Source organism: Panicum hallii, chromosome 2 (genome assembly GCF_002211085.1).
Source record: "Panicum hallii strain FIL2 chromosome 2, PHallii_v3.1, whole genome shotgun sequence".
In the NCBI taxonomy this organism is placed as follows: domain Eukaryota; kingdom Viridiplantae; phylum Streptophyta; class Magnoliopsida; order Poales; family Poaceae; genus Panicum; species Panicum hallii.
This window is the reverse complement of record NC_038043.1, coordinates 4,907,241-4,922,636: the sequence shown is the minus strand read 5'-3', so window position 1 is coordinate 4,922,636 and position 15,396 is coordinate 4,907,241. Positions and strand designations below refer to the sequence as shown.

Sequence of the window (15,396 nt, the reverse complement as noted above, 5' to 3'; positions counted from 1 at the left end):
TGTAGAGCCAATAAGATATACTCTGATATTCGCAAGCAACTTAAGTAATCAATAAAGTAAATAAAGTATGATTCACGTGATAACGACGAATCCTTTGAAATCTGCAATGCCCATTTGTTTGTACAATAATGTCACTGGCCTCACTGCCAATCTGCCATTATAAGCAAGATCCACGAGTTCGTAGTTCTTGCATTTCATTGTTCACAATCACATCGATCGAGCTCCAAGAAGAAGGCTACCATCCATGGCAGAGACCAAGAAAGACGAAGCTTCTCCCCTGCACGTGGTGGTGTTCCCATGGCTCGCCTTCGGCCACATCATCCCCTTCCTCGAGCTCTCGGAGCAGCTCGCCAAGCGCGGCCACTTCGTCACCTTCGTCTCCGCCCCGAGGAACCTCGCCAGGCTGAGGCCCGTCGTCCAGGAGGTCAGGCCGCGCATCCGTCTCGCGCCACTGCCCCTGCCGCGCGTCGAGGGCCTCCCGGCCGGCGCCGAGTCGACGGCCGACGTGCCGCCGGAGAAGGTCGAGCTCCTCAAGGTCGCCTTCGACGGCCTCGCCGCGCCCTTCGCCGCGTTCCTCGCCGTGGCCTGCGCCGGCGTGGGGACCGGAGAAGGGCACGGCAGGAAGCCGGACTGGATCGTCCTCGACTTCGCGCAGCACTGGCTCCCGCCTATCGCCGACGAGCACCGGGTGCCGTGCGCGGCGTTCTTCATCTTCACCGCGGCCGGCGTCGCGTTCAACGGCCCCAAGGCGCTCAACGACGCGCACCCGAGGTCCGCGGCGGCGGACTTCACCGTCCCGCCACCGTGGATCCCTTCCCCGCTGTCCCATCTCGCGTACCGCGGCCACGAGGCCGAGTGGATCGCCGGGGCGTGGCGGCCCAACGCCTCGGGCGTCTCCGACATAGCCCGCTTCTGGGAGACGACGGAGCGCTGCCCGCTCCTCGTGTGCCGCTGCAGCCGCGAGGTCGACGGCCCGCTCTGCGCCCTCCTCGGCGACCTCTACGGCAAGCCCGTCCTCCCCTCCGGCCTCCTCGCGCCGCACGCTGCCGCCACACGCGCTTCCTCGGCTGCCGGCGCCGACGGTCGCAATGACGACGACGAGGAGACCGCGGGCCTCATGCGCTGGCTCGACGCCCAGCCGGGGAGGTCCGTGCTCTACGTCGCGTTCGGGAGCGAGGCGCCGCTGGCGCCGGAGCACGTCCGCGCGCTCGCGCTCGGGCTGGAGCTCGCCGGCGTGCGCTTCCTGTGGGCGCTCCGGAGGCCGATCGGGGAGCAGCGGCCGGAGCTCCCGGACGGGTTCGAGGCCCGCGCGCGCGCCGCCGGCCGCGGGCTGGTGCGCGTCGACTGGGTGCCGCAGGTGCGGGTGCTCGCGCACGCCGCGGTGGGCGCCTTCCTCACGCATGCCGGGTGGAGCTCCCTCGTGGAGAGCTTCCTGTTCGGGCACCCGCTGGTGATGCTGCCGCTGTTCGCCGACCAGGGCCTCACGGCGCGACTGATGGCGGCGCGGCGCGTCGGCCTGGAGGTGCCGTGGGACGGCCGCGCGTTCGGCGGCGAGGACGTCGCGGCGACGGTGCGGCGGGTGATGGTGGAGGAGGAAGGGAAGGCGCTCGCGCGCAACGCCAGGGAGATGCAGGGGGTTTTCTGGGACACGGCGAGGCAGGGGAGGTACATCGATGAGCTCGTCGAGCACCTGCAGCGGCGCCGCCGGAGAGAGCAGGATGCACCGTGCACGTAATGCTCCAGTGGCAAGCGCCAACCTACGGAAGGTTCCTCGCCATCCGGCCTCCACTCGCCATGGGTTGTTGGAAAATAATATCAAAACATGATCAAACGTGAGATATGGTTTTTATGCCTATGAGTTGCTATATTTTAAACCCCTTTGGCACAACTTTTTGAAAAGTTTAAAAAAACTCTACCAAAGGAATATTTTTCTCTGCAGTTTCATCCATGAAGCATCCGGTAAAACTATTTCCAGCTTACACTGGAGAGAAGAAGTTAGAAATCGTAGTTTCGCCTAGTTTCTCCCGCAGGCTCAATGTTTCGTTAAACGATTTTAAAAACAACTTTAGCTTTATCATAGAAGTTGCTTCACTGAGAAACTGTTTCAGTAGGTATTTTAGAAGAAGGTGAAACTATACAAAGGCAACCTTACTACTGACCAAGTCACGCTACGACAATGCCTAGAGACATGAGAGAAAGAACATCAGCGGGAGAAATGCATACAACATTACAGTAACGGGCCAGCACTTGGGCCTGGGCAGTTGGGCAAAAACCAGCACAGCACGGATGCAAGGCACTATCGGCCCAAATAGAGAGAACGCACACAATATTCATCCACGGTTTACGCCTTCACTACTGCAGCGAGCCAGCGACAGGCTTCGTGACACTAGATCAGATGATGTACATGACACTCCCTCCTCTTCAGAGACAACATGAACCCAAGTTACTGTCAATGGATAAAGAAGGCGCAGATCGTGCCAAAGAAAACGAAAAGAAAAAAAATCATTTGAAACCCATGTGATGGGCGTTGGACTCCTTGGAGACTCCATACATTTGCCGTTCAACTCCTTCCCAACTCGCCCGCCCTTCGTTTTCGCGCCAAACTGCCCCTCCTATTTCAGGCTAACCAACCAGAACAGCGACGACGTACGGGACGTGGACTGGCACCAACTCATCACCACCGGCCGTCCGGCCCGGCGGTCCGGCCGGCGCTATATATATAAGAGAGAAGAAGAAGAAGCCGAGAGAGTCCTCGCAAAGCTACGCCGCCGGCCTCGATCAGCTCGCCGCCGTTGAGCACGTACGTCCTCCATCGATCTCCCGTTCGTCGTCACAACGAGGCGTCGTCGATCGATGTCGAGGCTGCAGAGGTCGTCGGTGTCGTTCCGGCGGCAGGGCTCGTCGGGGCGCATCTGGGACGACCCGCTGCGGGGGGGCCTGGACCTGAAGACCCTGTCAACGCCGAGGTCCGCGACGGCGGCGTGCGCCGCCGCCGTGGCGCCGCTGCACCACCACCACCACCACCACCCCGTCGACGCCAGCATCGTCCTCGCCGGGGACCCCTCGCCCCGCGTCGTGTCCCGCTCGATGATGCGCCACGGCGGCGGTGCCGTTGGGTTCGGGGACGCGGGCGCCTCGTCGTCAGCTGCAGGCGTCATCGTGGAGAGCCCGGCGTCCTCCACGTCGCCGGCCACCGTCATCGTCGGGCCGGACGGCGAGCGCCACGAGCGGCACGCGAGGCGCCGGCGGAAGATCTCGTCGGCGTTCTGCGCCTGCATGGGGCATCCCCCGGCGTCGCACGCGCAGCAGTAGCGTGTGGCGCGCGGGATTACATGTGTGTGTGTACACACACACACATATCTACGAACGGAGAAGATGCATAGATGCATATATATGCCGCAGGATCTGTGCATAAGATGTGAGGGTTGCGCTCGATGTGTGCTGTAACATTTTCTCTTTTCTTTGTGTGGGTTGAGATCATAGCATCATGTGCGTTTTTGCACGCGTGCTTGAATTTTGTGTAGGCTGACGACGAGCTATAAAAATTTAAAATGAACTTGTATGCCAAATAAACTGAATTGTTTTTGGCGACACCAAATCATATCAGTGGCGATGACGGGCAGACGGATATGGGCGCATCCAGGGGCAAGGGATCTTCTCTTTCACAGATTTGCTGACCAGGCACGCCCAGATTTCTTGTTACTCATTGCAGTGTTATAAACACTGGCTTCCATGGTTGTGGCAGGACTGAACTGTGAAGCATCCTGTAGTGAGTGGTGGATTACTAGCTAACTCAAAGTCAATAGTTTCAGAACCCATTACATGCCAGAAATTACTCCAAGCGTGGAATCTCTGTATTCATGCCAACTGACAAGTGAAAAAACTGGTGAAAGAATGATACAGACTGGTGTAGATGTCATGCCAGCCATTTGGCCATGCAACAGTTGCGGGCCTCAGCTCTCTGAAACAAATGACTCAAGATTTCAGTTCCTACGTCAAACAATTATCCCTCTATACTAATACTACTAGCACAACAGATTTTGAAGGGAAAAGGAAGCAGAAAAAAAAGAACAAAGAAGTGGAGGAATAGGGCAAAAGAATATATACTATTGATTATTATACAATGATCTGCCTACAAAAATTTCCAGCTTGCAAACTAGGAGCTGCCATGGGATTTGAACGACGATATGGAGTGCGCTGAAATGGAGGCGGTCGGGCTGTTTACTTCCCTGTCCCCATTGGCAGCTCTACCCTTTCCACTGATCATACTGACAACTTCTTGAGCAACGTCCATAAACCAATCATCGCCCGGAAGGACACTGCACAGAAGCAAGAATATTGGTTGAAATTATGTGTTTCCATTGGAAAGCAACTTCTGTGAGAATCTCTCTCATTGGTAAGAGAAACCTACTGTAGCTACTAGAATCTCCCTCATGGCATCATGTAACAAGGAACACGTGAGGGGATCCTCAAGATTTTTTCGGAAGTATGACTAAACTACAGTAAGTAGGATGCCTTGTTAGCATTCAAGTACAGCAGCTAAAAATGGTGCCAGTCAGCTGAATTTTAAGAAACCGCTTCATATAATCTTTCTTTCCTAAAAACTATTTGAATAGTCATCAAGGTCTTCCCTAATACGTAACCATTTTTTCTCAAAACCACCCAGTAGGGCAATTTGGAGGTTACTAGTGGCAGCCAAGCTGCCAGCTACGGTTAGAGACTACAATGGTAGCAGCCTACAGGAACATATTTAACTCCAAGTTACCTATCCTTCGTTCTCTTACTAGTTTTCTTAACGGAGGAACATCAGTGTAATCCAAACTCTAGAAGGCAGAAATGCAATACAAGGTTCACTTTGCTAGAGAACTGCATACATAACAAATATTGGCAGTGTTTTTTTTTGGTAGCAGATGAAAGAATCGGCATCTAATTCTGAACCAATAAAAGGTTAAAAATGATAGCACTGTACCTATCAGGGTTCATTCCAGTAGCAGAAAATGCAGCCATTGCTCTATCAATGATATCCAAAATGACTTGATGTACATGTCTAGAGAGAAAACGACCTTGGCCGAAAATGATGACAAATTGCATATCCAGATAAAACTGCAAAAAAGGAAATAAAAATTAAAACAACAGTTGACCAATGAGACAAAAAGAAAAAGGAGGAAAGGAGCTTACCTGCTGCAGACCAAGGGGGCCTAGAGGCTTTGGCCCCTGTTCAATCTCTTCCCAGAAGGCCTGGTCCTCTGAGAGCCACAGTATAACTGTCTCTGTGAGACGCATCATTAACAAAGTAGCGAATCTTTCTCTACCAACAAACATTTCCGCAGCAATGCTTGCCATCCTGTTTAGCTTTGCATATAGCTCCTGCAATAAACAGCAGATGACATTCTTCCGAATACTATATTATCTAAGACTAACTTGCGCTATGCAAAGAAAGACGACTAAATTTGACAAGTTCCACTGTTTTTAACAACACGTTGGTATTGAAGATAAAAGAAGTTTCACCATGAAACCTGCAATCTTAGCAAAGTATATCCAATATTAAGGATAAGCAACAGAGAAGGCCTACTTTTTAAAAATGGCTAGTCCATAAGCCCCTTAACTTTTGATGGTGCATCATCTTAAGTCTTAACCAATTGTGCTATTAAAACTGTGTCAATATGATTTTTTTATATTCCAGGGGCTCAGCTAGAAGAATCATCAGAATTGAGGGGGTAATATAAGTTTCTCTTTCAAAACTATGCGTTCAACCCATCCATTCAAACACAATATGCCCAATTAATTTTGCTACTACTGTCCTTTAGGTATGTCATCGTGATAAGATGATAGGTTATACTACAAAAAGGATTGACCCAGCAACTGCATAAAAAGATGTACAATGGTCTCAAAGTTGGAATTTTATTGACGCACTATTTTGGCAAGACAATTATAAGTAAAATGAAATATGTTGAAACTGAAAATTTTCTAAACGCTCAAAATTTACAGAGAGACCTATATGAGCCACTCCAGCACATGCATGGTCCAGGGTCCAATTTAGCCAAATACAATATATATTCGAACTTGTATGTACCTGGAAAATTGGAGATGGAACCCACTCTGGTTCTTCAACGGTATTATCCATATTGATATACATTTCTGCGCTAAGATGGGTATCGCCTTCATCTGTAAATATAAGTTCAAGAGCATGCTGCCTGCAAAAACTATCTCTCAATCTGTCCACCATACGTTGTAGTTTTCTTTTCCATTCACGTTGCTCAGGCACACGGTTTTGTTTATCTGTTCCTCTTTTACGCAAATCATCAGTGCTAGACTGGTTTATTGATGATAACTTCATAGCTGCTCTAGGTAGCAACTCCTCAGCTAGTAAAGAAGCATTGGCTAATAAAGCTAACTGCTGTTCTTCAGTCTCTGCCATTCGAACAATCTTATTTCCTAAACCATCTAAGTTAGCTTCATCATCCATTGAACCAGGTAAAGCACTTATAAGCAAGTTGACATATGAATTGAAAATTTGTGTGATCCCATCCATTGTAGAGCCACCTAATTGCAAACTAAGTAGTGGTGCGACGTCCTCAAAGAAATCCTGAAATTCAAGATAACATTAGACATACCTAATATAGAGCCTAGATACAAGCTAATCATCTTCTCTAGAGAAGCTCTGAGTCCAATGGAAGTAGTTTAGAGTAGAATATATCTTTTTATGCAAAAGTAATGATAAGGGGAAAAAATCTGTTTTACAGCTAAAGCAAAACTTTCATTATTGAACTAGTGATTCAAGGGAGTTGTGCTGGCATCATCAATCATTCTAGTGATTGCGTACCTACCATATTGGTTTAACACACTACAAATAGTCTGAAATGCATAAAGCGGACAACGGACGAGTCATGTATTAGATTAATCGAGAAGAGGATTTACTGAGAAATTAACACAATCCTTGCTGAAAACAGCACCTTTGATGAAAACATAAGTGCAACAGACAGTGCAGGTAAGAACAGGAAACAGAGATGAAATTACAAAGAATGCCCAATGTAATGGCAAAAGAAATATTAGGTCATAAGACACATAACTATGCCAATGAATATACACTAGCCTTTACCATCAATATGATATAGCTCTCCTGGTACATGATTTTAAAAAAGATTAATATCATCTTTCTGGATACAACAAATAGATAGATTCATTCTTGTAATCTAACCATAAGAGATTACCATTACCTGAACCATTGAATTGAAGCGGTGTGCACTGTTAGAGAGCTTTGGTTGAAGTGCCAAATTAGCAGCAGACAATCTAGCTAATGGACGAATACCAGTTGAGGGATAAGTGAGTATCCAGTTATCAGCTGCAGCTAGTGCAGCAGTACTCTCCTCAATTCTCCTCAAATTAGCATCTAACGCTTGCTCAAGACTGGGCTTGAATTGTTTCAGGAGAACAGATGAAACAGACAGACCACGAGCTTCCAGCAAGGAACAATGACCAAGTGATATCTGAACACATTCTGCAGCTGCCCTCAAACCTCCAGCAGCTGCACAAGAGGACAACACATGCCTCTTTACCAGGAGTGCAAAGGACATAACCTGCTTGGTAGCCCATGTAACCAGTTCAGATGCGTAACATGACTCATCACCAAAAACATCTACAGAGTCACTGAGTGCCTGAGCTATGACTGAAAAAACTTGTTGAGCAAGTGCTGCAGTGTATGCGCCACCATATGAAGTGCTAGATGGATGTATAGTTTGCATATTGCATTGAAGCCTTTGATCATGTGCACTCAGTAAGAGGCTGTGAGCCCGGGGGCCATCACCAAGTCTTTTGAGGGCAGAAGCCGCAGCTCGAAGCTCAATACCACGAGTGGAAGACTGACAAGCAGCTTCAGCAAGCTGATCTGCCAGCCTCTGACGATTATCAGAGACAGATCTTCTCAAAGCCGAAACTTCAGCTGCAGTTAGAGTCTGTTTTCGTTTTGCGTCAGCAGCAACTCGTTCTGCTTCATCCAGTGCATCCAGTGCTTCATCCACTCTTCGTTCAGCTAACAAAACGTCAAGCATGTCAGGGAAATCTGCAGACCATTTCTGAATTTCTGAAGGCTCCTGATCTTCAACATTGGATATGTCGTCTTCTGCAGAACCTTCAGGGCCTGATGTCAATGAATCTATCTGAACTCCTTCAGACAGACCGTGAATTAAAGCTGCCTGTGTATTAAGAAGATTTCTAATTGACAGTAGCTCCCCTTCAAGGTCCGAAATCTCCTTTGATGTTCTGATGACAAGGAAATCAGTACAAAGTAATTACTTAGCAGAAATGGTCAACAATGCAAACTGTGATTTCACATGTCGCTAGCTAGACACTACAAAGATTAAAAGTTCCGGATGAATAAATAAAATTACATTAATATAACCCTCATTTTGGAAATAGATATGCTAATACTTGAAAAGGAAACATTCTTTGGAATTGTCAAAGCATTTAGTTTCTGAGAGAAACAAAACCAGGTATACAGATTGTAAAGTACAAATGAGGATAAAGCTACTATCAACGTAACAAATAAAGTAGGCAAATGCCTCTACATAAACATTTATAATGGATTAAATGGCTCAATTCATAAAGAAAAAATGTTATAGCAATGAATTACTTAAAAAAATTAATAGCTCTTCCTGCATGCAGCATTCAGCACAATGATACTTAAGAACTGTTATCAGAGAGACAAATAAGGATCTGATGAAAGTGAAGATAATAAAAAGATAACAGCTCAAAGCATGGTGAAAGGGGAGGGTTCATGTGTCATCATGATTACAGTGTCGATATCTCAAACAAAAGTGACAACAGCACAATATATTTAAGGAAACTTTGCACAAAAGGTTGCTACCAGACCTGATGAACGAAGCATAATTTGCATAAACACTCCTGCGCATCTCTTCAGCCGAAGCTTTCTTTAAGTCTTGTAGATAAGAACACAAATGTCTTATTTCCTGCAATGAATTTGAATATCCTTGTCAGCTATACCTAGTGCACATTCTAATAACAAACTGACAGTTCACGTGGAATTCAACACTCCAACAGTGTCAAGGTCAGAGAAGGCAACAATAAATGGATGACTGGTGGAGTACAAGGGCAGATGCCTTGAGAAACATGATTGCAAAAATGCCGAGCAACTAGAAAGGCCACTGCCGACATCATCATGCCTCAGAAAATAGCAATAGCTAGTTTATTTTAATGAAAACCCATGAAATGCATTACTACTACATAGTACATAGGGTAAATACCATGTATTGAAAAATGATAAATTGATATAGAAAGTGAACAATAAAGTGATTCTATAGGAGGAGTATTCTCACGACCAAATCCATTGTGCAAACTTGAAAGTCAAATGAAGAGATCTTAGCTGGTTAGTAAGAACAAATTAGGCATATTACACACATTAAACCAGATAAAAATAAGAATTTTGCTAAAATGTCAACCAAAAAAAAAGCAGGATTCGGAGTAATGAAATAGGTAGTACAGTACTATGAATCCTACAATAGGGATGGATGTAGATCCAGAGTTAGAGATTTCTCAAACGGCATGCAACTTGTTAGGCTGGAGTGAAGTCACCCCAGTTGTCACAAAAATATAAACAGTGAAGTATCATCCTTAGTGAGAAATCAAGGATAGACATGATATAAAATCTGCTCCATTTTAAATGGTTTACTCGAAAGTTGCCACAAAACTCAAAACCCAACTGAATTGATATAATGTTCAAGGGTATATTTCATTAAAATGTACCAAAACAAAGTACCGTTTATCTACCACCAAATACATCAATAAGGAAGCAATGTATTCCAGTGAACAAAAATATAACATCAAGACTTCAATTTAGCATGATCCTGAACCCTTAAATTGCTGTGACCATCATAATTATGTTTGGAATCAAACTGCTGTAACAATAGCGACACCAAACTGAAAATGCACAAATTCCAGCAGCAATGCCAGAAACTCCCTGAAAATTCAAGACTCAAGACAACTCCTCTTAATGTAGGCCTCTAGCATTTCATTTCTAGTAAAATCCGAAACATAACCACATCATGATGCAACCTGAAGAATGGTAGCATATTCGAACCTAGACTCTTGAGTATGTCAAAATCTCTGGCTGGTATCCAAATGTGCAGATAAAATCATTCAAAAATGCTCCTGGGGTTCGGCACATGTTCAGCTTTCCTATTTGCACACATAACACAATCGACAAAACCAAATTTTTGCCATCAGAACGTCACTTGCTCTAGATAAAGTGAAGAAACCAAATTCTAAATTATCCACACAAGTCATGCCAAATCATTTTTGTGAATGTAAAGTACCAATTGCGCAAAGAACACACGCAATCACGCATCGAGGTGTCCGCCAAGACCCTAATACGCAATTCGTCATAATTCCAACATCAATGGTCTTCCCCCCAGATCACAACCACCAATTCCGATAGACACCCGAACCACGAGACGACGAAATGCGACCTCACCACCACCGCGGCAAGAGGCGCCGCCGGATCGAGCCGGGGAGCTCGGCCCCGCGGCGCGGGCGGATCGGGGCTCACCTTCTCGTTCATGGTCTGGCACTTGGACTGCACGTAGGCGTCGGGATCGAAGTTGTCGGTCTTGAAGATCTTGAGCTTGTCGGCGAGCTGCACCCCGCCGTCGCCGCCGCCGCCCCCTCCCCCGCCCCCGCCCCCGCCGCTCCCCACCGCCGCGGCGCTGCCCACCGGGAACACCCCCGAGTGGCCCGCCGGCCGCGACCGCGACGACTTGGCCGACGCCATCCGAGATCCGGAACACCACCTCCCGCCGCGGCGACCGCGCCTCCTCCGCCTCCTCCTCGGCAATGGCGAATGGGTTCCGCAACGCGGAGATGGCAAGGAGATTGCTGCGGCGGTTGCGGGGGTGGTTGCTCGCCAATCAATCAAGCAAACGGAAGAATGGAGGAGGGAGACGAATGATTTGGGGGCGGCTCGGCGAGGCTCGGCTGGCTTTGGGCTGGGTTGGGTTTGGTTCGGAGAAAAATACGATTTTTTTCTTTTGCGACGATGATTTGGGCGTGGGGATTAGGCGTGCGCCCGAAGTTTAATTTTCCGCCCGGACCTTTTAGCTTCTTGTGACATGGCCTTGGAAATGGGCCGTTCGGTTTTGTTTGTACGTGCTGCTTGCTGTCTCTCTGACTCGTTGCTCCCAACATTTGGCTCTTACGGTACGAGTATATTTGTTTTTGGAGGTTTTTGTTAAAATAACCTCAAAAATATATTTGTTAAAAAACATTTTGGCTCATATACGATTTTACATCAGTATATGGGGAATATGAGACTAATTAGTAGAAAACGTTTTATTCTAGCACCAGGGTAGCTCAACGTATCATATACTGATGGTCGGTTGAACATGTTGGCTGCTGTGATGTTCCCAAGAGTTAGTAGGTTCCTCACACAAGTTGGTACAGATCTCTTGCTTCAAGGTAAACACTAAACAGCAAGGAGGCTACCATGGTTGAAAAAGCATATTTTGATTATCTTTTTTTTTGTGATGAAGGATGTTTTGGTTATCTTGTCTTTGTAATGTCGCTTAGGGACATAGGTGTAACATTTGGATGTATCTCCAAGCGTTATATTATTTTTATGGTATTATGAAAGTACGTTTGAAGATCAGTACTATTGATAGTATTTTTCAAAAGTTTCACAGGGGCCTTTTTACATAAGACTCAAGTCAATTTTTTCCAACTGAACTTGTTTCTAAGTTTGAAAACACCCTCGAACAAGAAAACTAGGAATCATATATCCCCTAACTCTAAAATAGCCCCCCCCCCCCCCCCCCCCCCGGTTTCCAAGTTTTTGTATACCATGTTGGTGCTTATGATTGCCCTAGGCAAGGTAGCTACAAGAGAAGGTATGTGTTTTGGCTCATTATGAATTTTTGACTTCTTCATGTCAAAACTCACGAATTGATTATTTATTTTCTTCAAATAAAAAATAATGCTAAAGGAAGAGGGACCACGTAACACTTCTGAGTTCTCAGTGACTCCGTAGCCCATAGCATGATACCAGAAAAGACCCGCACATTTAAATTTGGTCCGTTCCCTTGTCTGGTGAAAAATGGTCATGTCCATTCACCGACGTCCTACTGATTTTGATAGCAAAATCCGGTAAGTGGAGCGTAGAGTGGTCGTATAAAACTAAAGAACCGGTGGATGTTCCCTTCAATGGCTTGAGACTTAACCTCGCTACTCTGCCAGCTCCTTGTGACATGCATGTTCTTTGTACTATGTGTTGTATTGCCAAGCGTGCACCATGTGTGCTTAGTTGTTCTTCCTGTTCCTCGTAGGTTCGTAATATAATCGGATTGGATATCAACGAGCATCGTTGTCTTGTATTTAGTTTCATATTTTTCTTTGGAGCCAGCATCGGATATGGATAGTGTTCGGGGTACAGTTACAGATGCGAACCTCGCCAGTGACTTTGCAAGATTCTCCTTGGACCCGGCAAGCTATTATTGCATGGTTGGTGGTACGGAGATACAACATATAGAATTCGTTTGTCCAATGAAATTTAAAATGTGGACTAGCAGTTACAGCAACTAGCCTTAGGTAAATACATGATATACTTCTATGATTCAATCAAATCACACTCTGATGAATATCTCAAGCCATGACGTGAGACTTCAACTTTCAGTGTTTTTTACTATTTATATAATACATATATTTTATCAATAATTCAATACCAATTAAAATCTTAGAGCTCCAAAAGCATCATACAAGAGTTTGTATTCCAGAGTACTACAAATGTTGATGTTGTAGGACCTACATGTCATAGGCTCAATCCACATTGAACTTTCTAATCACATTAGCTAATTGAAAATAACATGTGCCAAATAATATTATCCAACACATTAATTTTGTTTTCACTCAAAATGTCTTTTTAGTAAAAATATTCATCAAACACTACCTTTTCTTATTTCGTCATCATTAACTAAAAATGCCATGTTAAGAGCACATCTTGCATGCACTATAAGCTCGTACACAAAAAATGTTGAATATGGACTCCTCCTATGTCCTTTTCAATTAATATAAAATATAATACACATACATTAGTTTGCACACCACTTCTTATAGAGCAAAATTGCAGTAACAAAGCTTAGGGGGGATCAGTGTTATATTATGGCGTGATAACACCAATAATGAACCATCATGGACAAAATGGACCATCAAACTCTTTTATGGTATATATATGTTCCCTTGTGGCAGTTCAACCTACTTAACCACTTCAATGGCAACGAAATAGTTTGTATCCTTAGCCACGTTCAAAGGGAACTTGACACCTTTCAAATCAAAATTCGAATTAGGAAATCCTAGTAAAATATGGATACGATTGTAAACTTTCATATTTCCTTTCTGTAAAAATCTTCCTTCTAAGACATAAAACCTTCAAATAGTCATCATCTGTAGTCACACTCTCGATCTGAATCAACGAGACTGAAATTGGAGGTGTTGAGAGAAATCTTTCTGGAGAAAGGAATTTTTCAAGATTATCATTATAGAAAATCTTTCAACTGTTAGAGTTAAATATTTCTTTATCAAGGATCATATTTCTACATCTTTAACCTTATAGAGAGCAATTGGTTTCTTAACTTAAAAACATTTTTTCAATATATGGCTCATGCCTTTCATTCAATATAAAGATATTCATACATCACCGTTTCAAGTATACTCATCTCAAAAGCATAAACTTTCTAGTGTAGAGATCCAGTTTCATGAATCCTAACGTGTTTTATTCTTCTTGTTTTTCTGTTGTTGCATGAATGTCAACAAACCAAAATCATCAACTTCACTTTCCCATGATTTCCATTTATGGATTCTAACCGTTTAAATATTTTAACCTTGTTGTATCATCTATCGTTTTATAGCCTTCATGTCCTCTTGTGTTTTTTGTGATATGTGTAGAGCTGCTAGATGTGAATTACTTTCTAATAATTTTAATAATTTTATTCTTCTAATTGATCCAAGATGCAAACAACTTCAATATTTTTATGTGCTTGAGCATCCTTAATATTTGTATCTTCATATTTAGTTCTTCTATCTTTTGCGAGGAAAGTATGGTACATTCATTCGGTGGCTCTCTAGCTACAGGTTCTCTCCTCAAAATAATCTATCGCTATCCTTGCTAGCCAGTTCAATCACCTTCTGCGTAATTGCTTACCTTCAACTTGGAAATACATTTTACATATCTATTTTGACATGTTGTTATTTTGTATTTAGTAAGTTTTGTGTATTACTTTGCCTTTTAGTTGTTGATAATTATTTCTTAAATCATACAAAATAATTTTTATTTATACTTATGATTTTAAAGGATTTGACTTCATAAAATAAGATCGAGAGCACTATATATAAATAAATAAATTAAGACTGAGACAAGTGTGGTGGTGTTATGTTTTTCTATATATAATGAATGTAATATAAAGTATTTAGGTATATAGATTTTTGTGAGTGTAAATCTTTTGTTTATAATTTATAGATGTCTTTTGTAACACTCCATATGCTTTAATTTTTCTTACATCATTTGTGCATTTTGTCTAATAAAAGATACGGGGTTGTTATGTTTTTATTGTAGTTACATCATATGTCCTACAAATCATTCTAAAAGTTTTTGTATGTTAACTCTTGATTCATATGTAATTTTAACCAAGTAATGATAATATTATAAAATGATTAAATGAGACAAATGTTAATGTTCAAAACCTTATCTTATTATATAACCAGGAAGCTGTCAGACCCGGGGCCACCGGGCTGGGCACATAACGTAGTTTAAAGAGGTCTAAGAGATTAAGTCCGTCTTATCTCTTATTCATCTGGTTTATCTCTTGTTTATCCCGTTTAAATAGGAGATAGAGCTAACCAACATGGAGAGGATCTACTCGAGATGTGTTCTGGTGTGATCCCTCGACGGGGGTTGGTTAGCACCTTTGTAACTCTGGCCTCTCGGGTATATAAGAGAGGTCAGGGACCCCCCTCAAAACAGGAGATCATTAGGTCATTTTACATCAAAGGCAATACAAACCATACAGGACGTAGGGTGTTACGCTCCGTGCGGCCCGAACCTGTCTAAGTCTTGTGTTCCTTGCACCTTCGAGTTCCTGATCTCGGCGTCTCCTCACCCAAAACTTACCACCTTGGGCATATCCCTCGGTGGGCAGCCGGTTAAACACCGACAGCTGGCGCGCCAGGTAGGGGAGCGCGTCGAAGATCCACCGGCGAACTCGATGGCATCTTTCTAGTTCACCAGGTGGTGGATTGCTACCTTCACGCATGTGCATCGACGGATCGATTCATCGAGTTCGAGATCGGATCCTTCAGCGAACGGCTACATGGATCTCGACTACCCGGCTCGACTTCACC

At 44.5% G+C, this 15,396-nt stretch overlaps 3 protein-coding genes across 3 annotated transcripts; 2 read left to right on the top strand and 1 right to left on the bottom strand.

Moving 5' to 3' along the window:
• Positions 1 to 1,854, top strand: LOC112882358 (putative UDP-rhamnose:rhamnosyltransferase 1). Its single transcript, XM_025947389.1, has one exon. The coding sequence runs from the start codon at positions 245 to 247 to the stop codon at positions 1,733 to 1,735; it is 1,491 nt and encodes a 496-aa protein (XP_025803174.1). The 5' UTR covers positions 1 to 244; the 3' UTR covers positions 1,736 to 1,854.
• Positions 1,855 to 2,853: 999 nt separating this feature from the next.
• On the top strand, positions 2,854 to 3,312 carry LOC112880084. Its single transcript, XM_025944563.1, has one exon. It carries the CDS (start codon positions 2,854 to 2,856, stop codon positions 3,310 to 3,312), a length of 459 nt encoding a protein of 152 aa, XP_025800348.1.
• A 520-nt stretch (positions 3,313 to 3,832) lies between these two features.
• Positions 3,833 to 11,063, bottom strand: LOC112882032 (exocyst complex component EXO84B-like). The gene is made up of 7 exons (XM_025946992.1): positions 10,562 to 11,063; positions 8,869 to 8,966; positions 7,218 to 8,259; positions 6,074 to 6,586; positions 5,179 to 5,367; positions 4,970 to 5,103; positions 3,833 to 4,319 (listed from the first exon to the last, which is right to left on the bottom strand). The coding sequence occupies exons 1-7, from the start codon at positions 10,781 to 10,783 to the stop codon at positions 4,157 to 4,159; spliced, it is 2,361 nt and encodes a 786-aa protein (XP_025802777.1). The 5' UTR covers positions 10,784 to 11,063; the 3' UTR covers positions 3,833 to 4,156.
• Between the last annotated feature and the right edge of the window lie 4,333 nt (positions 11,064 to 15,396).

Coding starts and splice junctions, on each gene's coding strand:
- LOC112882358 (XM_025947389.1), top strand. CDS start 245: ATGGCAGAGACCAAGAAAGACGAAGCTTCTCCCCTGCACGTGGTGGTG.
- LOC112880084 (XM_025944563.1), top strand. CDS start 2,854: ATGTCGAGGCTGCAGAGGTCGTCGGTGTCGTTCCGGCGGCAGGGCTCG.
- LOC112882032 (XM_025946992.1), bottom strand. CDS start 10,783: ATGGCGTCGGCCAAGTCGTCGCGGTCGCGGCCGGCGGGCCACTCGGGG. Junction 6,587..7,217: donor GCTTCAATTCAATGGTTCAG/GTAATGGTAATC, acceptor CTTGAATTTCAG/GATTTCTTTGAGGACGTCGC. Junction 5,368..6,073: donor TTCCATCTCCAATTTTCCAG/GTACATACAAGT, acceptor TGTTTATTGCAG/GAGCTATATGCAAAGCTAAA.